At 52.3% G+C, this 20,852-nt stretch overlaps 1 protein-coding gene across 1 annotated transcript in view; it reads right to left on the bottom strand.

The window, feature by feature from the left end:
• Positions 1–20,852, bottom strand: part of LOC141157341 (inter-alpha-trypsin inhibitor heavy chain H3-like) — a 308,234-nt gene that overhangs the window by 117,133 nt on the left and 170,249 nt on the right. The window contains exon 11 of the mRNA XM_073644460.1: positions 20,366–20,547. Within this exon, the coding sequence (XP_073500561.1) occupies positions 20,366–20,547 (182 nt within the window). The remainder of the gene's footprint in view (positions 1–20,365; positions 20,548–20,852) is intronic.

Here is a 20,852-nt window from a genome sequence, read left to right as displayed (position 1 = left end):
GGGCTGGAGCTGTGCAGAGCTCGCCCTGGGAGAAGGTACTAAAACCGGACACAGGAGTCCGAGGCTGTGGGGACTAAGATATACCCAGCAGCAGAATCCATCCGCCAGGGGATTCCAGGTCCTCTGGCCATAAAAGCACGGAGGCTCAGTCACAACGAAGGGACCAGCACCGCCATCCCAGAGCGGAGGCTAACAGGAGGCCCCAGGTCACCAGCCATACGGGTGAGCACCACACGGTATACCCAGGGACGTGGGCTACTTGTAACCGCCGAAAGCGGGGTAGCCTGGAAGGGTGCAGACTAACGGGAAGGCCTACAACTCCACCTGGCCAGGGGAACTCCGGCTTACTCGCAGACTAACCAGGCCCCAACTACTAGCCAGTACTCCCGGGGGAATTTGCCTTGTACCATCAGTAAAGGCCCTGAACTGTACCCTCGCGTTTCCGTGCTTCCTTGTCGCACCGTTAGTGCTGGGACATCCACACCATCACTCCCAACATCATCCACATCCGCTGCCCTGAGGCCATACCTCTCCCGTTGGGGGTTATATCAACATTGCTGCACACCTATACCACCGGCCTCGGCGGTCTGCCCTGCAGCGGCGGTTTCATGACCGCGTTCAACGGGTGGCGTAGTCGGACACTAATACCATCATACCAATAACCGCCACTTAGTTTGACCACCCTGGGCGCGGACCGGGTCACCGCCACACGAAGACTACTACCCCCATCGGATCCGGCTCCGGGTATCCCCCGCGCGCACGCGCGCCGCACTACAGCACTGGCCCAGGGGGTGAGTCAACTTTGGCGTAGCCGGCAGGATTACGTGCCCGCAACCACCGGGTACTGCGTGCCTGAAGAAAGAGACTTTTATACTTACCTGTGGTGAAGTTTCCCGCCGTCCGGAGTCGTTTTCCGCCATCTGGAGCCGATTCCCGCCATCCGACGCCATCTTCTGCCTTCTTCCCGCCATCCGTGGAGTTTTCCCGCCATTGGACGCCATCTTGAGGGCGCCGCGCGGGAAGAAGAGGGGCGTGGACTCCGAAAGCCCGCGAGAACTGAAGCCCCGCCTCACGTCCGGACGTTGCGTAAGGTCCTGGAAGGAGCCCAGCAGACGCCGACGTCACAGGAGCGCGACGGAAGGTCCTCAACCCTGACGATCCACTGCGGAGCCGTGGCCTACGGAAGAGGATCATCGCAAGGTAGGCCACGGTCCACTAGGGGGGAGGAGAATGTCGGATACGGAGGAGAGCTTCACCGCCACAGCCGCCGCCAGCGCCACCGCTGCTGTGGTCATGCCTTTCACCATGCCCTATATCCCGGGGGCAGCCTGGCTACCCCAGTACTCAGGGGAGTCACATACCCTAAATGACTTCAGAGAAAGGCTGGATAGCCTCTTCCAGGTGTATCCCCTCACGGAGGCGCAAAAAGTGAGCATCCTGGTGGCCCAATTAATCGGGGCAGCCCAAAGGGAGGTAAAGTCCTGGCCACCTGGGAGGAAGAGGACTGTCAGAGACATACTAACCCGGCTGAAAGACACATTTGACACCCGCACCTCAGCCGAAATAAAACTAAGATTTTATGGGTGCAAACAACGGGCACATGAGAGTATAAGAGACTATGCTCTAAACCTACAAGAGGCCCTGAGAGCCATTAAGCAGGCAGACCCTGACAGCGTGGGAAATGAAGATAAGCTGTTGACTGAACAATTTATTGAGGGTCTACTGTGCAATGCCCACCGGACCCAGTTGCGGGCAATGGCCTTACAGGACCCTGACCTGGACTTTGCACAATTCAAGGACAGAGCCATCCGGGTGCTCCGAGAACCGGCACCAGGTGGCGCTGTGACCCACAGGCGCCCTGCTATCACTTACCACCAGGGGACGGCGCCCTTGTCTGCAGAGCCTGTGGGAGCTGATGCGCAGGCTTTAAACAGTGACCCGGCTACAGACCTGCACCATCAGGTCCAAGAGCTAACTAAAAGCGTTGCCGCGCTAACCCGAACTGTGCAGTCTTTACAGGTCTCTTCTCCAGGAAAGATCCAGCTGGCATCCGGACCGGAGGACGTCCCGTGGCGCCGACTGAGGAGGACCCCACCGGCCAGAGGAAGACCCAGCGACAGATACAACGAGGACGGACGACCCATCTGCCGCCGCTGCAATCAACCCGGACATGTGGCAAGGTACTGTCATTTAAACGGGCACAACCTGGGGTAGAGGGCCAACCCCCAGGCACAAGACCATCAGGCCCATCAAACTGGCGTGATAAATACGTAGGGGAACGTCCAATCTTGCCTGTGGTACTGGATGGCATTCCTATGAGTGCCCTACTAGACACTGGGTCACAGGTGACCACCATCCCGTACGTGCTCTTTAAACAGTACTGGAATGACTCGGGCATAACCCGCTACCCAGATGACGACCTGAGTATCGTCGCCAGCAATGGTCAGCCCGTGCCGCAGGTGGGATTCAAGGAGGTGACCATTAAAATCGGTAAAGTCGAACTAGCGGCACAAGGACTGATTATAGTGGACATCGACCGTCATGAGAGTCACCCTAGAATCACCCTGGGAACCAATGTAATTGAAAATTGTCTTGCAGAGGTGATTCTCATTTTACAGCAGGTTGCCAAGAACGCCAGTTCCGGCCAGCAGCGTGTGCTCCAAAAAGAGATCCGGGCACTGATGAAGCGGCAACAGGTGGAACTATCTGGTGGTGAGATAGGTAGCGTGAGAATGTGTGACCCGTTCCCTATTGCCATGCCCCCAAAAAGTGAGATGATGATTTGGTGCCGGGCAGCTATTGGTCTAAGAGGTAGAGACTACCAAGCAATGGTAGAACCCGTCTACTCAGACAGTAGGCCCACCATTTTGACAGCACGGGGGGTGGTCGATGTACGCCATGGGAGGGTGCCCGTTCGCATCATAAATATCGGTGAGAGAGAAGTACACCTGCCCCGGTATGCCACGCTAGCTAAATTGTTCACCATAAACCAGAATTCTGTACAGGCCGTGGAACCCTTGCCTCCATCTCAACCAGAGGAAGGTAACGGCTCTAAGAAACCAATGGAGGACTGGTGTCAGCAACTACATCTGGGTACTGACTCCACTTCCTCACACCAGAAACAAGGAGTCTATCGGGTGGTTCAAGAGTACGAGAGAGTGTTTAGTAAACACCCGTTAGACTTCGGGCGAGTAAAGGGGGTAGAACACCACATCCCCACGGGAGACCATCCTCCCATAAAGGAGAGATACCGACCCGTACCCCCTGCACACTACCAACACGCCAAGGGGATGCTTAGAGACATGAAGGAGGCTGGGGTAATCAGGGACAGCTGTAGCCCCTGGACAGCTCCACTAGTCTTTGTGAAAAAGAAGGACAACACTATGAGAATGTGTGTAGACTACAGGAAGGTCAACCGTATCACACACAAAGATGAGTACCCGTTACCAAGGATAGAAGAGTCCGTAGCTGCATTAAAATCTGCTAACTTCTTCTCTACTTTGGATCTCACTAGCGGGTACTGGCAGGTTCCTGTAGCAGAGGCAGACCAGGAGAAGACCGCATTCACCACCCCGATGGGTCTCAGCGAATTTAGCTGCATGCCGTTCGGGCTCTGCAACGCACCAGGAACCTTCCAACGGTTGATGGAATGCTGTCTGGGACACCGGAACTTCGAGACGGTCCTGTTATACCTGGACGATGTCATCGTCTATTCCAAGACCTACGAGGACCACCTGAAACACCTGGCAGAAGTGTTCGAAGCTCTGGCAAACTACGGCCTAAAGGTGAAACCCTCCAAGTGTCACCTCCTGAAACCAAAGGTGCAATACCTGGGACACGTGGTGAGTGCTGACGGAGTGGCTCCTGACCCTGATAAGATCACCGTGATTAAGGACTGGCCAAGACCCTCCAGCATAAAGGAAGTGCGGCAGTTCCTCGGGTTGGTAGGCTACTACCGAAGATTCATTCCCGGTTTCACCAAAATGGCAGCCCCTATGCAGGACCTCCTGATAGGTCAATCTCGAAAAGCCAAAAACCAGAAGCCGCCCTTCAGGTGGGAAAAGCTGGAAGAGGAGTCCTTTTGCCAGCTGAAGATGGCCCTCCAGGGGGATGAAATCCTGGCATATCCAGACTACAGCCAGCCCTTTATCCTCCACACGGACGCAAGTAACATCGGGCTAGGAGCCGTGCTGTCCCAGATCCAGCAAGGAAAAGAACGGGTAATCGCTTACGCTAGCCGAAAGCTACGACCCACCGAGAGGAACCCTGAGAATTATAGCTCATTCAAGCTGGAGTTCCTGGCAGTAGTGTGGGCAGTGACCGAACGTTTCAAGCATTACCTTGCCTCCTCCAAATTCATCGTGTACACGGATAACAACCCGTTGACACACCTGGACACTGCAAGGCTCGGTGCTCTGGAACAGAGATGGATGGCTCGCCTGTCCAACTTTGAATTCACCATCAAATACCGGGCAGGACGCTCAAATGCCAACGCGGATGCCCTGTCTAGAATGCCGAACTTACCGGACGTAGGGGAAGATCCAGAAGATCTGGAAGAAGTTGAGCTCCCTGCGTTCCACCGTCATGGGATTACCCTGTATTCCCACCGTGTGAAGGACAGGCGCTCCGCGACGTTCAATCCCTTGCCCCACTACAACTGGGCGGAGACGCAAGACAGTGATCCTGCAGTCCGTCTGGTGAAGGAAATGCTGACCCAAGCCGATGCCAGTCTGGACCCAGACGCCCCAGAGGAGACTAAGCAACTGTGGAAGGAGAAAAGTAGGCTGTTCCTCTACAGGGAGAAGTTGTGCCGGAGAATGGTTAACTCTCGAACACATGAGTTGACCTGGCAGGTAGTGGTCCCCAGACGAGACGCGGCTATGATTCTGGAGGCGTACCACAACGGAGCAGGACATTTCGGGTGGAAGAAGCTGGAGTTCTTGTTGCGTGAACGGTTCTACTGGGTAGGCATGAGAGGAGCCATCGAGAGGTGGTGCAGAGACTGTGGACCGTGCCACCTAAGAAGGAAGGACCGTGCCAGCCAGAAGACCCCCTTGCAGCCCATCATCACCCGACAGCCACTGGAATTGGTAGCCCTGGACCATGTGAAACTGGCTCCAAGCAGATCTGGGTATGTCTACGCCCTCACAATCGTAGATCATTACTCCCGGTTCCTGGTGGTGGTCCCGGTCAAGGACTTAACGGCTCAAACAGCAGCTAGAGCCTTCCAGCAGCACTTCTGCCGTCCACACGGGTACCCGGACCAAGTGCTGACAGACCAAGGGCCAGCCTTCGAAGCGGAAGTCTTCCAGGAGTTCTGCAACCTGTATGGCTGCACGAAGATAAGAACAACGCCCTATCACCCTCAAACCAATGGACTCTGCGAGAAGATGAACCAGGTGGTGATAGACCTCCTGAAAACATTGCCCCTGGAAGAACGCAGTATGTGGCCTGAGAAGCTGCCTGATCTGGTGGACCTATACAACCACATCCCTGTAGGTTCTACCAACTGTACCCCGGCTTACCTAATGAGAGCGAGACCTGGTAAGCTGCCGATCGACCTGGATATGGGAGTCCTGACGCCCGAGGACACCTCGCCAGAGGCAGACTGGGATACAGAACGGCAGCAGCAGTATCGGAAAGTACAGGAGAGCGTCGAGCGAAGTCTGTCTCAAGCTAGAGAAAGGCAAGAGAGGGCTTATAATCAGTATGCTCCCGCTGTTCCCCTGGTACCTGGAGAGCAGGTCTTGAAGAGGAAAAGACGGCTCCACAAGTTGGACGACCAGTGGGAGAAGGACCCGTACACCGTACTGCCATCAAGCCATGAGAACCCAAAGATTTGCGTGATCAGTAAGGATGGAGGAGAAACCACAGCCGTTGTCTCCAGAGACCACCTGAAGAAGTGTCCCGAGCAGCTGCAAAACCCTGAAGAAGAAGATCAAGAAAACCCTCGACCCGCAGAGGAAAGGGAAGAAATGATCAGGACTGTACTCGGAGACTTCCCCCGGTCTTGGACACAAGTAAACGGTGCTGTCGTGGTACCCGTCCTCACCTTTCTCCAGCCAGCCCCACAAGTGCCTACAGAAGAACCAGTAGAGCTGGAAGAGCAGCCGGCCCAAGAGGCAGAAGAGTCCACACCAGCAGTACAGGAGGATCAACTCTCTGCTAGTAGTGAGCCTGCCGTGCCCCTAGTGAGCCAAAGAGTGCGCAGAAAGCTGCCCAGCCTGCCCATAACACCTCCTACACCCTGTAGTGCAGGACCAGTTAGTGAGCTCCGTAGGTCCACTAGGGTTACCAGAGGCCAGATGCCCGTACGTTGGAGAATCTAAGTTGGCTAGTTGCTTTAACTATTTTATGTTTACCTGTTTTGTTGTAGCCGTTGCTAATTATGTTTTTCAGTTACAGATTTCTTTATATGGACTGACAGGTTATGGACAGTGAGTAACCGGAACTCTGTTGTAAATATGTTTGGAGCGTAACCCAGGAATGGACTACAGACTGTTAAAGACTCGGGGCAGGACAGACCCCTACCTGGTTACGGCTCCCTGTTCTTTGGTGAAATGGACACCCTTATTGCTTCCCGGTTACGGACACGCCGTGACCATCTCATGTATTTAATTGTTCCTGTTTATACCCTGTTATGTTTTTGAAAAAAAAAAAATATATATATGTTTAGTCCGGGAGTACTAAATTTCACTAGGGGGGAATGTGGCACCCCAGGGGTCTGGTTTCCACAGTAATAGCAATATTACGTCTGTGAGCGGGTGGGAGGTCTCCTGGGCAGGAATCCTAAGCATGCCACACCTCCTGCCCAGTCCTGGGAGGGGAAGAACTTCCCCTACATAAACTGGGGCTGAGGCAGGGTTAGGAGAGAGGAGTTCCAGACAGAGACGGAGTCTGGTCTGGACACGCAGAAACAGGGACAGATAGACACCAGGAGCTCTGTAGGAGCCAAGGAGAAGCGCCAGGGGCTGGAGCTGTGTAGAGCTCGCCCTGGGAGAAGGTACTAAAACCGGACACAGGAGTCCGAGGCTGTGGGGACTAAGATATACCCAGCAGCAGAATCCATCCGGCAGGGGATTCCAGGTCCTCTGGCCATAAAAGCACGGAGGCTCAGTCACAACGAAGGGACCAGCACCGCCATCCCAGAGCGGAGGCTAACAGGAGGCCCCAGGTCACCAGCCATACGGGTGAGCACCACACGGTATACCCAGGGACGTGGGCTACTTGTAACCGCCGAAAGCGGGGTAGCCGGGAAGGGTGCAGACTAACGGGAAGGCCTACAACTCCACCTGGCCAGGGGAACTCCGGCTTACTCGCAGACTAACCAGGCCCCAACTACTAGCCAGTACTCCCAGGGGAATTTGCCTTGTACCATCAGTAAAGGCCCTGAACTGTACCCTCGCGTTTCCGTGCTTCCTTGTCGCACCGTTAGTGCTGGGACATCCACACCATCACTCCCAACATCATCCACATCCGCTGCCCTGAGGCCATACCTCTCCCGTTGGGGGTTATATCAACATTGCTGCACACCTATACCACCGGCCTCGGCGGTCTGCCCTGCAGCGGCGGTTTCATGACCGCGTTCAACGGGTGGCGTAGTCGGACACTAATACCATCATACCAATAACCGCCACTTAGTTTGACCACCCTGGGCGCGGACCGGGTCACCGCCACACGAAGACTACTACCCCCATCGGATCCGGGTATCCCCCGCGCGCACGCGCGCCGCACTACAGCACTGGCCCAGGGGGTGAGTCACAGACACTTGGACGAGTAGGCATGGACAGGGGCGTTACATGTCGCTGACTGGGCACTGGGTAACTATGGTGACAGCAGGACAAGGGGCTGCTGTCCAAGTCTTGCCGTCCCCACGAGTTGTGCGTCAATCCTCTTTATGTCAAAGTTCCTCCACTGCTTCTGCCTCCTCAACCTCCTCTCGGTCTTCCACCTGCACCCAAAGCCTGTCTGGTCATGCCACAAGCTTTCTAACTGCGCAGAAGGGATCCTGCACACCTCCTTACTATGCTGGCAGTAGGGCTCAACGTCATCAGGCGGTTTTTACATTGAAATGTCTGGGAAATGTGAGTCACACAGCTGAGGAGTTGTGGTCAGCTCTGGAGAACCAATTTCATGAATGGTTGTCTCCACTGGACCTGAAACCAGGGAAGGCCGTGTGCGACAATGCTGCAAACCTGGGTGCGGCCCTTCGCCGGGGCAATGTCACACACGTGCCTTGTATGGCTCACGTGTTGAACCTGGTTGTCCAGCAATTTTTAGCCCACTATCCCAGACTAGATGGCCTTCTGCAGAGGGCACGGTCGCTGTGTGCTCACTTCTGCCGTTCGCATCCCGCAGCTCAGCGACTTACATCTCTACAGAAGTCGTTGGGCCTGCCACTTCACCGGCTAAAATGCGATGTGCCTACCCGGTGGAATTCAACTCTGCACATGTTGCAGCGACTGTGGCAGCACCGACAAGCCCTGGTGCAATACGTTCTGACGTATAGCCTGGGCCAACGAGATTCAGAGGTGGGGCAAATCACGCTGGAGGAGTGGTCTCAGATCAGGGACCTATGCACCCTTCTGCACAGTTTTGAAATGGCGACGAAGATGTTTAGTGCTGACGATGCCATTATCAGCATGACTATTCCGGTGATTTACATGCTGGAGCACATGTTAAACAGAATTCGGAGTCAGGTGGTGGCACAAGAGGAGGTGGAGGAAGTAGAGGAGGAGGAGTTGTATGCGGAAGGGCTAACATCTGCAAGGTCCAGACGGTCGGCAGCACCAAGGTGGCAGGCATGTGAGGGTGGGGGAGATGGTTTTACCAGGGCGCATGGTAGCAGCCAAACTAGTGAGGAAGGTGCAGGAGCCCAGGAAGAAGTGGAGGACGAACTGATGGAAGACTCATCAGATGAGGGAGACCTTGATCACATTTCTGTTGTGCGAGGTTGGGGGGAGAGGACAGAGGAAGGAAGCATGATTGTTACCTCACCACCAACACAACAGGGACTTGGTGCTCCTGGATGCGCAACACACATGAGTGCCTTCTTGCTGCACTACCTGCAACATGACCCTCGAATTGTGAGAATTAGAAATAATCCTGACTACTGGGTTGCCACACTGTTAGATCCCCGGTACAAAAGTAAATTTGCAGAAATTATTCCTGCCATAGAAAGGGATGCACGCATGCAGGAGTATCAGCAGAGACTGTTGCAGAATCTTACATGTGCTTTTCCACAAAATACCAGTGGTGCACGTAGTGAATCTCACAGTTCCAACTTGCCAACCGTGGGACCGTCAAGTGTTCAGCACTCAAACCGTAACAGAACCACAGTATCAGCTGGTAACATCAATTTTGCGGAATCATTTCACCACTTTTTTAGCCCATCCTTTGCAAGGCCACAAGAGACAAGAAGTCTGACACATAGTCAACGCCTAGAGACGATGGTACAGGAGTATCTCCAAGTAAACATTGAAGCCACGACTGTGTCACTGGACCCTTGCTCTTTTTGGGCTTCCAATCTGGATAAATGGCCGGAGCTAGCCACTTACGCCTTGGAGATCTTGTCATGCCCCGCAGCCAGCGTTCTGTCTGAACGTGTGTTCAGCGCTGCTGGTGGTGTGCTGACAGATAAGCGCACGCGGCTCTCCACTGATAATGTAGACAGACTCACGTTCATAAAGATGAACAAATCATGGATCCGAAACGACTTTTCTACCCCTGTGTCATCCTGGGGAGAGTAAAAGCTTGATGATTGGTTAAAATCACCCTACCAACCGTTTTAAGCTTTCAAATTACTAATCATGTTTATCTGTATCTTGGCTGGAAAATAATTTGGGCTTTGTAGCAGTGTGCAGCACTGATCCTATTAGGCCATCTATACTAAAGCTTCACCAGATTTAAAATTAAAAATAATTTTTAGCTGCATCTAGCCCGGAAAATAATTTTGGGGCTCCGAGATGCGCAAGACACATAAGTGCCTTCTTGCTGCACTACCTGCAGCATGACCCTCATATTGTCAGAATTCGAAGTAATCATGACTACTGGGTTGCCACACTCTTAGATCCCCCAAACTTTTCGATCAACCTTTTCATTTTAAAAAAGACCAAAAAAATGGTCATTTTTGAAATTATAAGCATTAGCAGGTTGTTAGAAACTGAAATCAAACAGTTTTCAACTCAAAACTTTATTCTAGGTGATGTTACATTTTCACATAGGACCCCTTGTTCGAAAGGAGCTTCTGAACTCTCTCGTCCATTGAATTTGACAGGTTTTGGATGGTTTCTGCTTCAATTGTTTTGCATGAGGACAGAATACCCTCCCAGAGCCGTTGCTTAGATGTGAACTGCCTCCCGCCATCATAGACACTCCTTTTAATGATGCTCCAAAGGTTCTGAATGGGGTAGAGGTCAGGGGAGCATGGGGGTCACACCATAAGTTTGTCCCCTTTTATGCCCATATCAGCCAGAGATGCAGATGTTTTATGTGCAGCATGAGATGGTGCATTATCATGCAGAAAAATGATCTTGCTGTGAAATACACGGTTCTTCTTCTTGAACCATGGCAGGAAGTGCTGTTTGAGAAAATCCACATACATTATGGAGTTCATCTTTAGCGCCTTCAGGGATCCTAAAGGGGCCGACAATCTCTCTCCCCATGATTCCAGCCAAAAACATTACTCCACCTCCTCCTTGTTGGCGCTGTAGCCGTGTTTGCGTGGGTTATCCATCAACCAGCCATCCTCCACTCCATCCATCTGGACCATCGAGCGCTGCACGGCACTCATCCGTGAACAAAACTGTTTTGAAATCAGTCTTCATGTAATGTTTGGCCCACTGGAGCCGTTTCTGCTTGTGTGAAGTGGATAGAGGAGGTCGACAGGATGGCGTATGCACAGCTGCAAACCTCTGAAGGACCCTGCATCTTGTTGTTCGGGGGACGTTGGAGGCACACGCAGCTTCAAAAACTTGTCTGCTGCTATGACAAGGCTTTTTTGCCGCTGCTGTTTCAACCTGACGTAATTGCCTGTAGGAAAGAGTCCTCAATTTGCCCTTATCAGCACGCACACGTGTGTACTGCGAATCAGCTACATACTTCTTGATTGCCAAGACACTTCATCCTGATCATCGCACAATGTTGATTGTAGTCATGCCTTGACCTAAACACTCCACAATTTGTTGCTTCTCAGCAGCCGACACATCCTTTTTCTTTCCCATTTTGTCAGAAAATGTAGGCTGCTTAATAATGTGAGAGAGCCTTCTTAAGTAGTCTTGCCTTTCATTGGACACACCTGCCAAACTAATTAGCACAGGTGTCTGCAATTGCTTACAGTGATATAAAGAGCGTTGACACACATCACCATCAATGAGTTTAACTGACAAACAAACAAATTCTTCCCTTATCACTCCTAAACACTTTTTGCATAATAATTTGGAACGCAGTGTACATGTGCTTTTCCACAAAACACCAGCGGTTCACGTAGTGAATCTTACAGTTCTAACTTGCCAACCGTGGTCTGTATGGAGTTGTTCAATAAAGGGCCCAAAATTAAGATAACATAGATGGGAGAGGTCTCTATGAATAGGAATTCCTAAGTATTTGATACCCTGTGAGGGCCAGGCAAAGGGAAAGTTGGACTGGATGGAATCCTATATGGATTTGGGGAGGGAGACATCGAGGGCCTCAGACTTCGCTGCATTGATTTTAAAATTTGACCATGTAACAAAGTGATCTATTTCAGCCATAACAGCATGGATGGATATATGTGATTGAGTGATATATACTAGGACATCATCAGCAAATAGAGAGCACTTGTACTCGGTGCCTCCCACCTCAATCCACCTAATATTGGGGTTATGGCGAATTGATGAGAGCAGGTGCTCCGTCACTAGGATGTATAAGAGAGGGGACAGAGGACATCCCTGCCTTGTCCAATTGGTGATTGTGAAAGGTGATGAAAATGTTCTGACGCACCCCCTGGGCCTTGGGACACCCGGAGCCGGACCCTTTTTGGTGGATGCTGGTGGTTGTAGTCTTCGTGGCGGCGACCCGGTTCCGTGGCTCAGGGCGGTCAAACCAGTGGCGGAACTATTTATGTGGTTTTGATGTTTAAATGTACGACTACGCCACCCGTGGATTGCGGTCAGAGTGAACCGCCGCTACAGGGCAGACCGCTGAGGCTGGTGTTGTGGGTGCAGCAGAGCGTAGCATAACTCCCCACGGGAGGAGTATAGCCTCAGGGCAGTGTATGCGGAGGATGGGGGTGATGGTGCAGGGCAGCAGCAGTAACGACACGGAGTCAGTGATGCAGTTCAGGGCCTTTACTCACAGTTCTTATTATCCAGACCACGTCTGCAGGTAACGGCTGCCCACGTCGTACTGTGCTCACCAGGTGAGGGGCTCAGACAACTCCCAGATAACTTTGGAGCACTTCACAGGACCCCCTTTGTGTGTCCTTTGTATGGCCTTTCTTACCAACACTTCTGTCCGGCTGCCTCGGGCCTCCTCTTGGTAAACTTGGCGCCAGTTTCCCTGACCCTATGTGGTGCCTTCCTAGCGGGTGTAGCGAGGGGCTGCGCCACATAAAATGTCAGAGCCTCCGGTTTCTAGCTGAGGGTCGTTTCCTGCCTCCACTAGTTCGGGGACCGGTCTCCCCCTTTGGCCTGACCCCTCCACGCAGGTGGATTCGGGCGTGCGGTGGCGACTCGCCCGTCCGCACCCCTGGGATCCCTTCATTCCTCGTTCCTGGAGCCTTCTCCGCTCCTCTTCCTTCCTTCTCCCTCTTCCAGGCCTGGGCCTCTGTTACTAGGCCCGCCTCCGGAGCAGAGCTCATGCAGAGCCCCTGCTCCCTGCCACTTCTGCTCAGACTTCTCTGCACTGAACTAAGATGGTGCCCACCTTTTATACTCCCTTCTCAATGCACCCAGGAACTGCTTCCTCCCTGCTCCTGCACTACAGGGTTCCCCTTCCTCAGTGTTCCCTCCCCCCACTCCAGCCAGGGACAGGGACTGTCGAGCCCATCTCAGGGGCATATTGGTCGCCCTGCCCCACGGCAATGTGGTGTAATGCATGCAGGTGTCGGGTCCTGATCCACACTACATCCTTACCTGAGAGTGAGATATCACACCTCTGGGTGAGGTGCAATACCTCTGTAGCAACCGAGCCCTCAGGGTGCTACAGTTCCATTTATCTTCAGCCTAGGTGACGTATTGCGATACAGGGCCGTGATTTTGGCTATAAAAGGGTCCCCTAGACCCCTACCCCAAGCTTTTTAAGAGAATCATATATGGCGTGCCAGGAGACTCTATGGAATGCTTTCTCAGCATCCAACGAGAGTATCTAATTACAAATTTTTAACTGCATCTAGCCCAGGAAATACTTTGTGCCTAGTAGCAGTGTCTGCTAGTCAGCGGATTATCCCGGCTGTTAAGCAAGCTACACCACCTGTAGTTTGGACACTTAATTTTTTCAAAGGAAATGCTTCGGGACCACGGGATACTCAGTGAAGAGCATCAGGAGGCACCCCAAGGCATAGGGGCTCGGACTGGCAGTAGGATGCCTTGCGGTGGACAGCCGAGCTCGATCCTTATAAAAGCTTTTTAACTGCAGCAGCTTTAGTGGACGCTACTGGAGCTGGAATTACGCGGCTGCTGGCATGAGACTTGCCCTCCAATAGATCCTTGTAAATGGATTTAAAGTGTATTCATTCAAATTAGAGAGACAATTTAAATTAAAAAGCTTAGAGCTGCCTCCACCACAGGGGGGCTCGCTCGACCCACCAGCGGACAGGCACCAGTATTGGGAGAGGGGGGCTGGCCATCAGGGTTCACCGCGGCTCTGGCACAAACCCGGCGACACGGAGGTGGCACGGGCAGGAGCGGACTGGCCGTGTCGGCTTCTCACTTTTTGGATTTTAGAAGGGCATGACATGCCTCTATCTGTGTCTCCCCCTCCTTTTACTCCTCCACCTCTTTTATTTTCGCATGACTATATGTACTTGTCACTTTTCCATGTGTTAATTATGTCTTCTGAGCAGTTTGTCAGCTTTTGGACACCTTTGAAGGTGTTTTCTATGTGTTTCTATGTGTTTTTGTTTGCCTGCCATTGGTTTTAACGGTGTTTGAAGGTGTTCGACGAACAGTTCGACGAACAGTTCGGCGAACACACGGGTGTTCGACGAACCGAACCGAACTCGAACACTACGGGGGTGGCTCAACACTACTGCCGACTTCAGCGGTCGTGTGACCCGTCACATGACTAAATGACGTCACCGCAGGTCTTTTAGTCTACCACGAGCTGCCGGCAAGCCGAGACAAGGACACCGGGGCCATGAGAAGGTAAATATAATACTTGTTTTTATTCTTTTTTTTACAGGTACCATGGTACCCGGGTCCGGAGGAGAGTCTCCTCTTCTCCAAACCCGGGTACCATCCGCACATTGAAACGCATGTTATCCGCATGTACAAAACCAGTGATGCGGATGACATGCGATCCAATGCAAGTCAATGGTGGCAAAAACGCCACGTTTCCGCAAAATAATTGGTAGTGCTGGGTATTTTTCCGCAATGATAATCCGCAGCGGAAATTTCCGCAGCATGTGCACAGCACATACGGATTATCATTGGGGAACATGGCAGACCTTCTACCAAGTATTTTTTAAGCGTTTCTGCAGCGGAATTGCCGCTGCGGAAACACTTAAAAAACGCATAGTGGGCACACAGCCTTATAGCTATTATCTCTGAGTTGTAGCCAGGCAATATCCTGTCCCTACCCTGTGAGACTTGTGTTAAAAGTCATCTTCAGAAACTCCATCTGCTGAGATGAGGATAAAAAAGTCTTTATTTCAAGCTCAGCTAAACATCTTTAAGGATTCCAGCATAAATCTTCTATAGTTGTAGTTTTGAATGACACCATCTATTTTTCCATACAATATACTGAAAAACAAGAACAAAAAAATCCAAGTGGGATTGGAGAGTGAAAAAAATATAATTCCATCATGGTTTTTGGGTTCTGTTTTTACAGTTTTCATTATTTGGAAAAAAAATGACTTGGTAACACAATTCTAATTCTCCAAGATGGTAAAACTCAGTTGATACCAAAATTACTTACATTTTTTTTCATATTTAAGAATTGAAAAAAAAAAAATCTGAATTTTGTTAAAGAAAACAAATTTGGATGGTGTCACCGTTTTCTGAGACACATTGCATTTTTTTCTCATTTGTGGCATGTTGCTATGAAAACTGGGCACTCAGAAAACATATCACCAGACTTGCGGCTTATTTAATTATGGAGAGAACGCCTGGCCCTTCTCTTAATATTGGTTGCCTCCTTGGTTGAAGCCTCTTGTTTATGTTGTATTTTTAAGTCTGCTTATGTTTTGACTCTGTGATTTGTGTCCAGACTTTGCCTATTACCTCGAATTTTCTTACCATCACCATTTTTCTGATTTGACTATCTGCTTAGACTTCTGTTTCAGCCTCTTCTTCTTTCTTTGGATTTATATTGGCCTACAGACCTCTAATCTTTGACACGTGTCTGCTGCCTGATGATTCAATGATTCAGCGCTTCATTTCTGAATTTACAGCTGGAGTCTATGACGCGCCCCCTGGGCCAGTGCTGTAGTGCGGCGCGCGTGCGCGCGGGGAATACCCGGAGCCGGATCCGATGGGGGTAGTAGTCTTCGTGTGGCGGTGACCCGGTCCGTGCCCAGGGTGGTCAAACTAAGTGGCAGTTACTGGTATGATGGTATTAGTGTCCGACTACGCCACCCGTTGAATGCGGCTATGAAGCCGCCGCTGCAGGGCAGTCCGCTGAGGCCGGTGGTACGGATGTGCAGCGTGGATGGTATAACCCCCAACGGGAGGGGTATGGCCTCAGGGCAGCTGGTGCTGGTGAAGGGAGTGATAGTAAGAGTGTCCCAGTACCTATGGTGCTGGTGGTGCGATGGAACACAGATACTGATTGCAGTTTTCATTGCTTTACTCACAGTTGTTATTAACGTCAGTCCTGCAGGTGATGACGACCCGAGCCATGCTGCGTCCACCAGGTACGGGGCTCGGTCAACTCCCAGGCAATTCCGGAGTGTGGTTCAGAGCTCCCTTCTCTTTCCTTTCTCTGGCCGTCCCCACTAGGGACCCACCCATGTCCAGCTTCCTCGGGCCTTCTGGTGGCAAAACCTTTCTCGGTTCTCCCTGACCCTATGTGGCATGCCTTCGTGGTGAGTGTAGTGAGTGGTCGCGCCAAGACGTGGCCACGTCCTCCGGTTCCTGGCTGAGGATAAGTGGCCTCCACCAGTTTGGGATCCGGTACCCTGATCTGCCAACCCTTCACCCGCTGACTCCTAGCGTGTTCGGGTTCCTTCTTGCTTCATGTCTCTGGGCCTTTTCTTATGTTTCATTCTTTCCTTGCTTCTTGTTCCTTTCTTCTTCACTCTTGCTCCCTCCAGGGGCAGCACCCAGACAGGGCTGCTGCTCCCTGTCACTCCTCTTCTCACTCTTCTTCTGTCTGACTGAACTGAACTCACTCCTAAGATGGTGCCCACCTTTTATACTCCCTCTGACACCCGAGCCCAGGTGATTAGCAACCAATGGGCTCCTTCCTATGCCCAGAAACCCACCCCTATCTGCTCCTACACCACTGGGTTTTCCTCCCCCTCCCCACTCCAGCCAGGAACAGAAGCTGTCGTACCTGCACATCTTTCTAGTGGGAGTACCGTCGGTCTGTTCCTCGGAAATGGGGTGTGTGTGGTGCATACAGCTAACTGAGTTCTAGTCCACACTCCATCCTTACCCGGGAGTGGAATACCACACCTCTGGTTCGAGGTGCAATACCCCTGTAGCAGCCGAGCCCTCGGGGTGCTACATTCCCCCCTGGTAAATCACAGCACGTCCTCGGGCTGAAACAGAGCAAAACAATTACAAACTTACAAAAATTTTAAAGTGTACACTCATAAATAAGACATTAACTTTCAAATCATCCCTTTATGGGAGGTACTCTTTTCACTTTAACGTTACTGATATCAACACTTTTGCTAATGCCACGGGAACTCTTTTGTAGAAAACACGATATATAAAACTTCAGCATCGTTACTTTTAGCAGCATTATGAAACTTTCACATTTAGACATTTTTCATATAAAACATTTTCAACATTCTTGACTTCTTGGGATCTGGCCGCTGTGCAACCCACGACCTGATAAAGTGCAACAGTCACTGTATCTTGAGGTTGGGAAGGGTTCTTACAAAACCAATAGGGGGCGCTTTAGGAAGCGCAACTAAGTACAGGGTCGGCCGCTCTCAGTCCTCAGCCAGGTAGAGGGAAAGGATGACCGCTCTCAGTCCTCGGTCAGGTTAGGGATTAGGGCAAAGCAGGCAACAGTTCTCTTTCTGTCCCAACGGGGACCACACTCTTTGTGGAAACAGTCTCACAACAGTCCTTATACCCGATCGGGTAACTATTTACATCTCCTCTTTTACCGTTTACGATTTACGGTGTCCTCCACACGCTCCTTCCTCTTCCTCAGGTTCAGACCCGTCCGGGCCCTCTTTCTTCTCCTCCTGGTACGATAACTCCTCCTCCTCCTTGACCCGGTGGACATGAAGGGCGTACCACCCCTTCACTCCCTTATGCCTGGTATAGGTGACGGTATCTCCAGGCACCAGGTCCCGTCCACTGTGCCCCTCCGGTAGGTGGGACTCTACGTCGCTCCTGTTTACAAACACCTGGCTCATGGTCTTCGGGTCTTAGATGATGCCCCAGCCACATGCCATGTGAAACTTAACAACAGTCCCGGTGACTCGGGGACCGTGAGCTGTACGGGGGGTCCTGGCGGGCCCTTGTCTTCTGCTCCACGTTTTTAATGTGGAGCCACTCCTCCTTCACTTTCCTCTCTCTCCGCTCCCGCTCAACCGTTGCCCGTTGTTGGCGGCAGGTCCCATAGCGCCGGGCGGCGCCCGCCCGGGTCTCCTGAGTGAACCCCATCAGGTCTTCTCCAGTGGGGTCCCCCTCGAATTGAGCGTCTTTCAGCGGGGGTGAAGAGAGGTCCACGGGCTCCGGAGCTGGGATTAGCGGTTCATCTGGGGCCCTTGCTCCCTCGGGGTGACTCTTCCTGGAGCGGGGGTTGGTGTATTCAGGCGGCCAGACGAATGGTGTCCCATCCGGGCAGGTGTGCTGCTCATACAGGTCTTTCCCCAATGGTGGCACAACTGGGGGCCCCGGCTGGGGTGCAGTGCCCGCGGGCACTCGGCCTTTCAACCAGGCCGGTGACTTTCTGATCGTGCCCGATGTTGGGGAGCACGGTCCTGGGCGAGGCTCCGTTGCAGAGCTTGCTGCTGGAGGGCTAACTGCTGGTGATGGAGGCACGGCGGGCGGTGCGGCACCCAGAGCTTCGGGTTCCGCGGCGGGAGGTAGGGGCAGGTCCGCGGCCTCAGGGCCCGGAGTAACGGCGTTCCCCTTACTTGTCGTTGCGGCCTCCGATCCGCTTCTGCTGCCTCTCGGGATGGACGCGGTGCTGGATGGTGGCTGCGGTGGTGAAGCTCTCCTCCGTATCCGACATCCTCCTCCCCCCTAGTGGACCGCGGCCTACCTTGCGATGATCCTCTTCCGTAGGCCGCGGCTCCGCAGTGGATCGTCAGGGTTGAGGACCTTCCGTCGCGCTCCTGTGACGTCGGCGTCGCTGGGCTCCCTCCAGGACCTTACGCAACGTCCAGACGTGAGGCGGGGCTTCAGTTCTCGCGGGCTTTCAGAGTCCACGCCCCTCTTCTTCCCGCGCGGCGCCCTCAAGATGGCGTCCAATGGCGGGAAAACTCCACGGATGGCGGGAAGAAGGCAGAAGATGGCGTCGGATGGCGGGAATCGGCTCCAGATGGCGGGAAACGACTCCGGACGGCGGGAAACTTCACCACAGGTAAGTATAAAAGTCTCTTTTTCAGGCACGCAGTACCCGGTGGTTGCGGGCACGTAATCCTGCCGACTACGCCAAAGTTGACGCACCCCCTGGGCCAGTGCTGTAGTGCGGCGCGCGTGCGCGCGGGGAATACCCGGAGCCGGATCCGATGGGGGTAGTAGTCTTCGTGTGGCGGTGACCCGGTCCGTGCCCAGGGTGGTCAAACTAAGTGGCAGTTACTGGTATGATGGTATTAGTGTCCGACTACGCCACCCGTTGAATTCGGCTATGAAGCCGCCGCTGCAGGGCAGTCCGCTGAGGCCGGTGGTACGGATGTGCAGCGTGGATGGTATAACCCCCAACGGGAGGGGTATGGCCTCAGGGCAGCTGGTGCGGGTGAAGGGAGTGATAGTAAGAGCGTCCCGGTACCTATGGTGCTGGTGGTGCGATGGAACACAGAGACTGATTGCAGTTTTCATTGCTTTACTCACAGTTGTTATTAACGTCAGTCCTGCAGGTGATGACGACCCGAGCCATGCTGCGTCCACCAGGTACGGGGCTCGGTCAACTCCCAGGCAATTCCGGAGTGTGGTTCAGAGCTCCCTTCTCTTTCCTTTCTCTGGCCGTCCCCACTAGGGACCCACCCATGTCCAGCTTCCTCGGGCCTTCTGGTGGCGAAACCTTTCTCGGTTCTCCCTGACCCTATGTGGCATGCCTTCGTGGTGAGTGTAGTGAGTGGTCGCGCCAAGACGTGGCCACGTCCTCCGGTTCCTGGCTGAGGATAAGTGGCCTCCACCAGTTTGGGATCCGGTACCCTGATCTGCCAACCCTTCACCCGCTGACTCCTAGCGTGTTCGGGTTCCTTCTTGCTTCATGTCTCTGGGCCTTTTCTTATGTTTCATTCTTTCCTTGCTTCTTGTTCCTTTCTTCTTCACTCTTGCTCCCTCCAGGGGCAGCACCCAGACAGGGCTGCTGCTCCCTGTCACTCCTCTTCTCACTCTTCTTCTGTCTGACTGAACTGAACTCACTCCTAAGATGGTGCCCACCTTTTATACTCCCTCTGACACCCGAGCCCAGGTGATTAGCAACCAATGGGCTCCTTCCTATGCCCAGAAACCCGCCCCTATCTGCTCCTACACCACTGGGTTTTCCTCCCCCCCTCCCCACTCCAGCCAGGAGCAGAAGCTGTCGTACCTGCACATCTTTCTAGTGGGAGTACCGTCGGTCTGTTCCTCGGAAATGGGGTGTGTGTGGTGCATACAGCTAACTGAGTTCTAGTCCACACTCCATCCTTACCCGGGAGTGGAATACCACACCTCTGGTTCGAGGTGCAATACCCCTGTAGCAGCCGAGCCCTCGGGCTGCTACATCTATCCATAGGACTGCAACTTGGGTGTTCAACTGGTTATGTCCAAACCATCTTGTGGGGGCTCATTGGTAAAGAACTTGTCTCAAGCTAAACATCATGAAACATTACCTGTAGTTGCAAGTCTGCATCCGAGTCTTCATATATGCGACGGGCGACTCCTGAATTTTCTAAAGCTAACTTCTCCAGAAAAGGATAATCAACACCATGGCCAAAACCAAGACTGTACAATGTGTATTTCCCTTGATTAGCTTGCTTTACATTAGCTTGGATTTTTGAAGGATTCGATTCACCTAAGAGTAAATAAATATTCAAACATTTCCCCTGTATTTCTGAAAGATATATGATGTTTTACAATGCAGAAAAGTTGTAAATGATGAAAAATAGTTAGTTTATCAATAGTGTATTTTCACCTAAAGGAAGTCCATAAACATAAAAAATCTTCATATATCTTGTTATACCATGTCTGAGGAAGAGACCTAAGTTCTCTTGAAAACTTGTCTTGTAACATCATTTATTTTATTTTTGTTAGCCTGTAAAAGGTATCATAACTACAAGATTATCTTGTTTTTCCCACTGAGAGCAATCTAAAAAATCT

Source organism: Phyllobates terribilis, unplaced genomic scaffold, assembly GCF_046119375.1.
Source record: "Phyllobates terribilis strain yellow unplaced genomic scaffold, ASM4611937v1 Scaffold_8__6_contigs__length_399053987, whole genome shotgun sequence".
Taxonomy (NCBI): domain Eukaryota; kingdom Metazoa; phylum Chordata; class Amphibia; order Anura; family Dendrobatidae; genus Phyllobates; species Phyllobates terribilis.
Note: the sequence above shows the minus strand (reverse complement) of the source record. Positions and strands in the feature narration are given on the sequence as shown.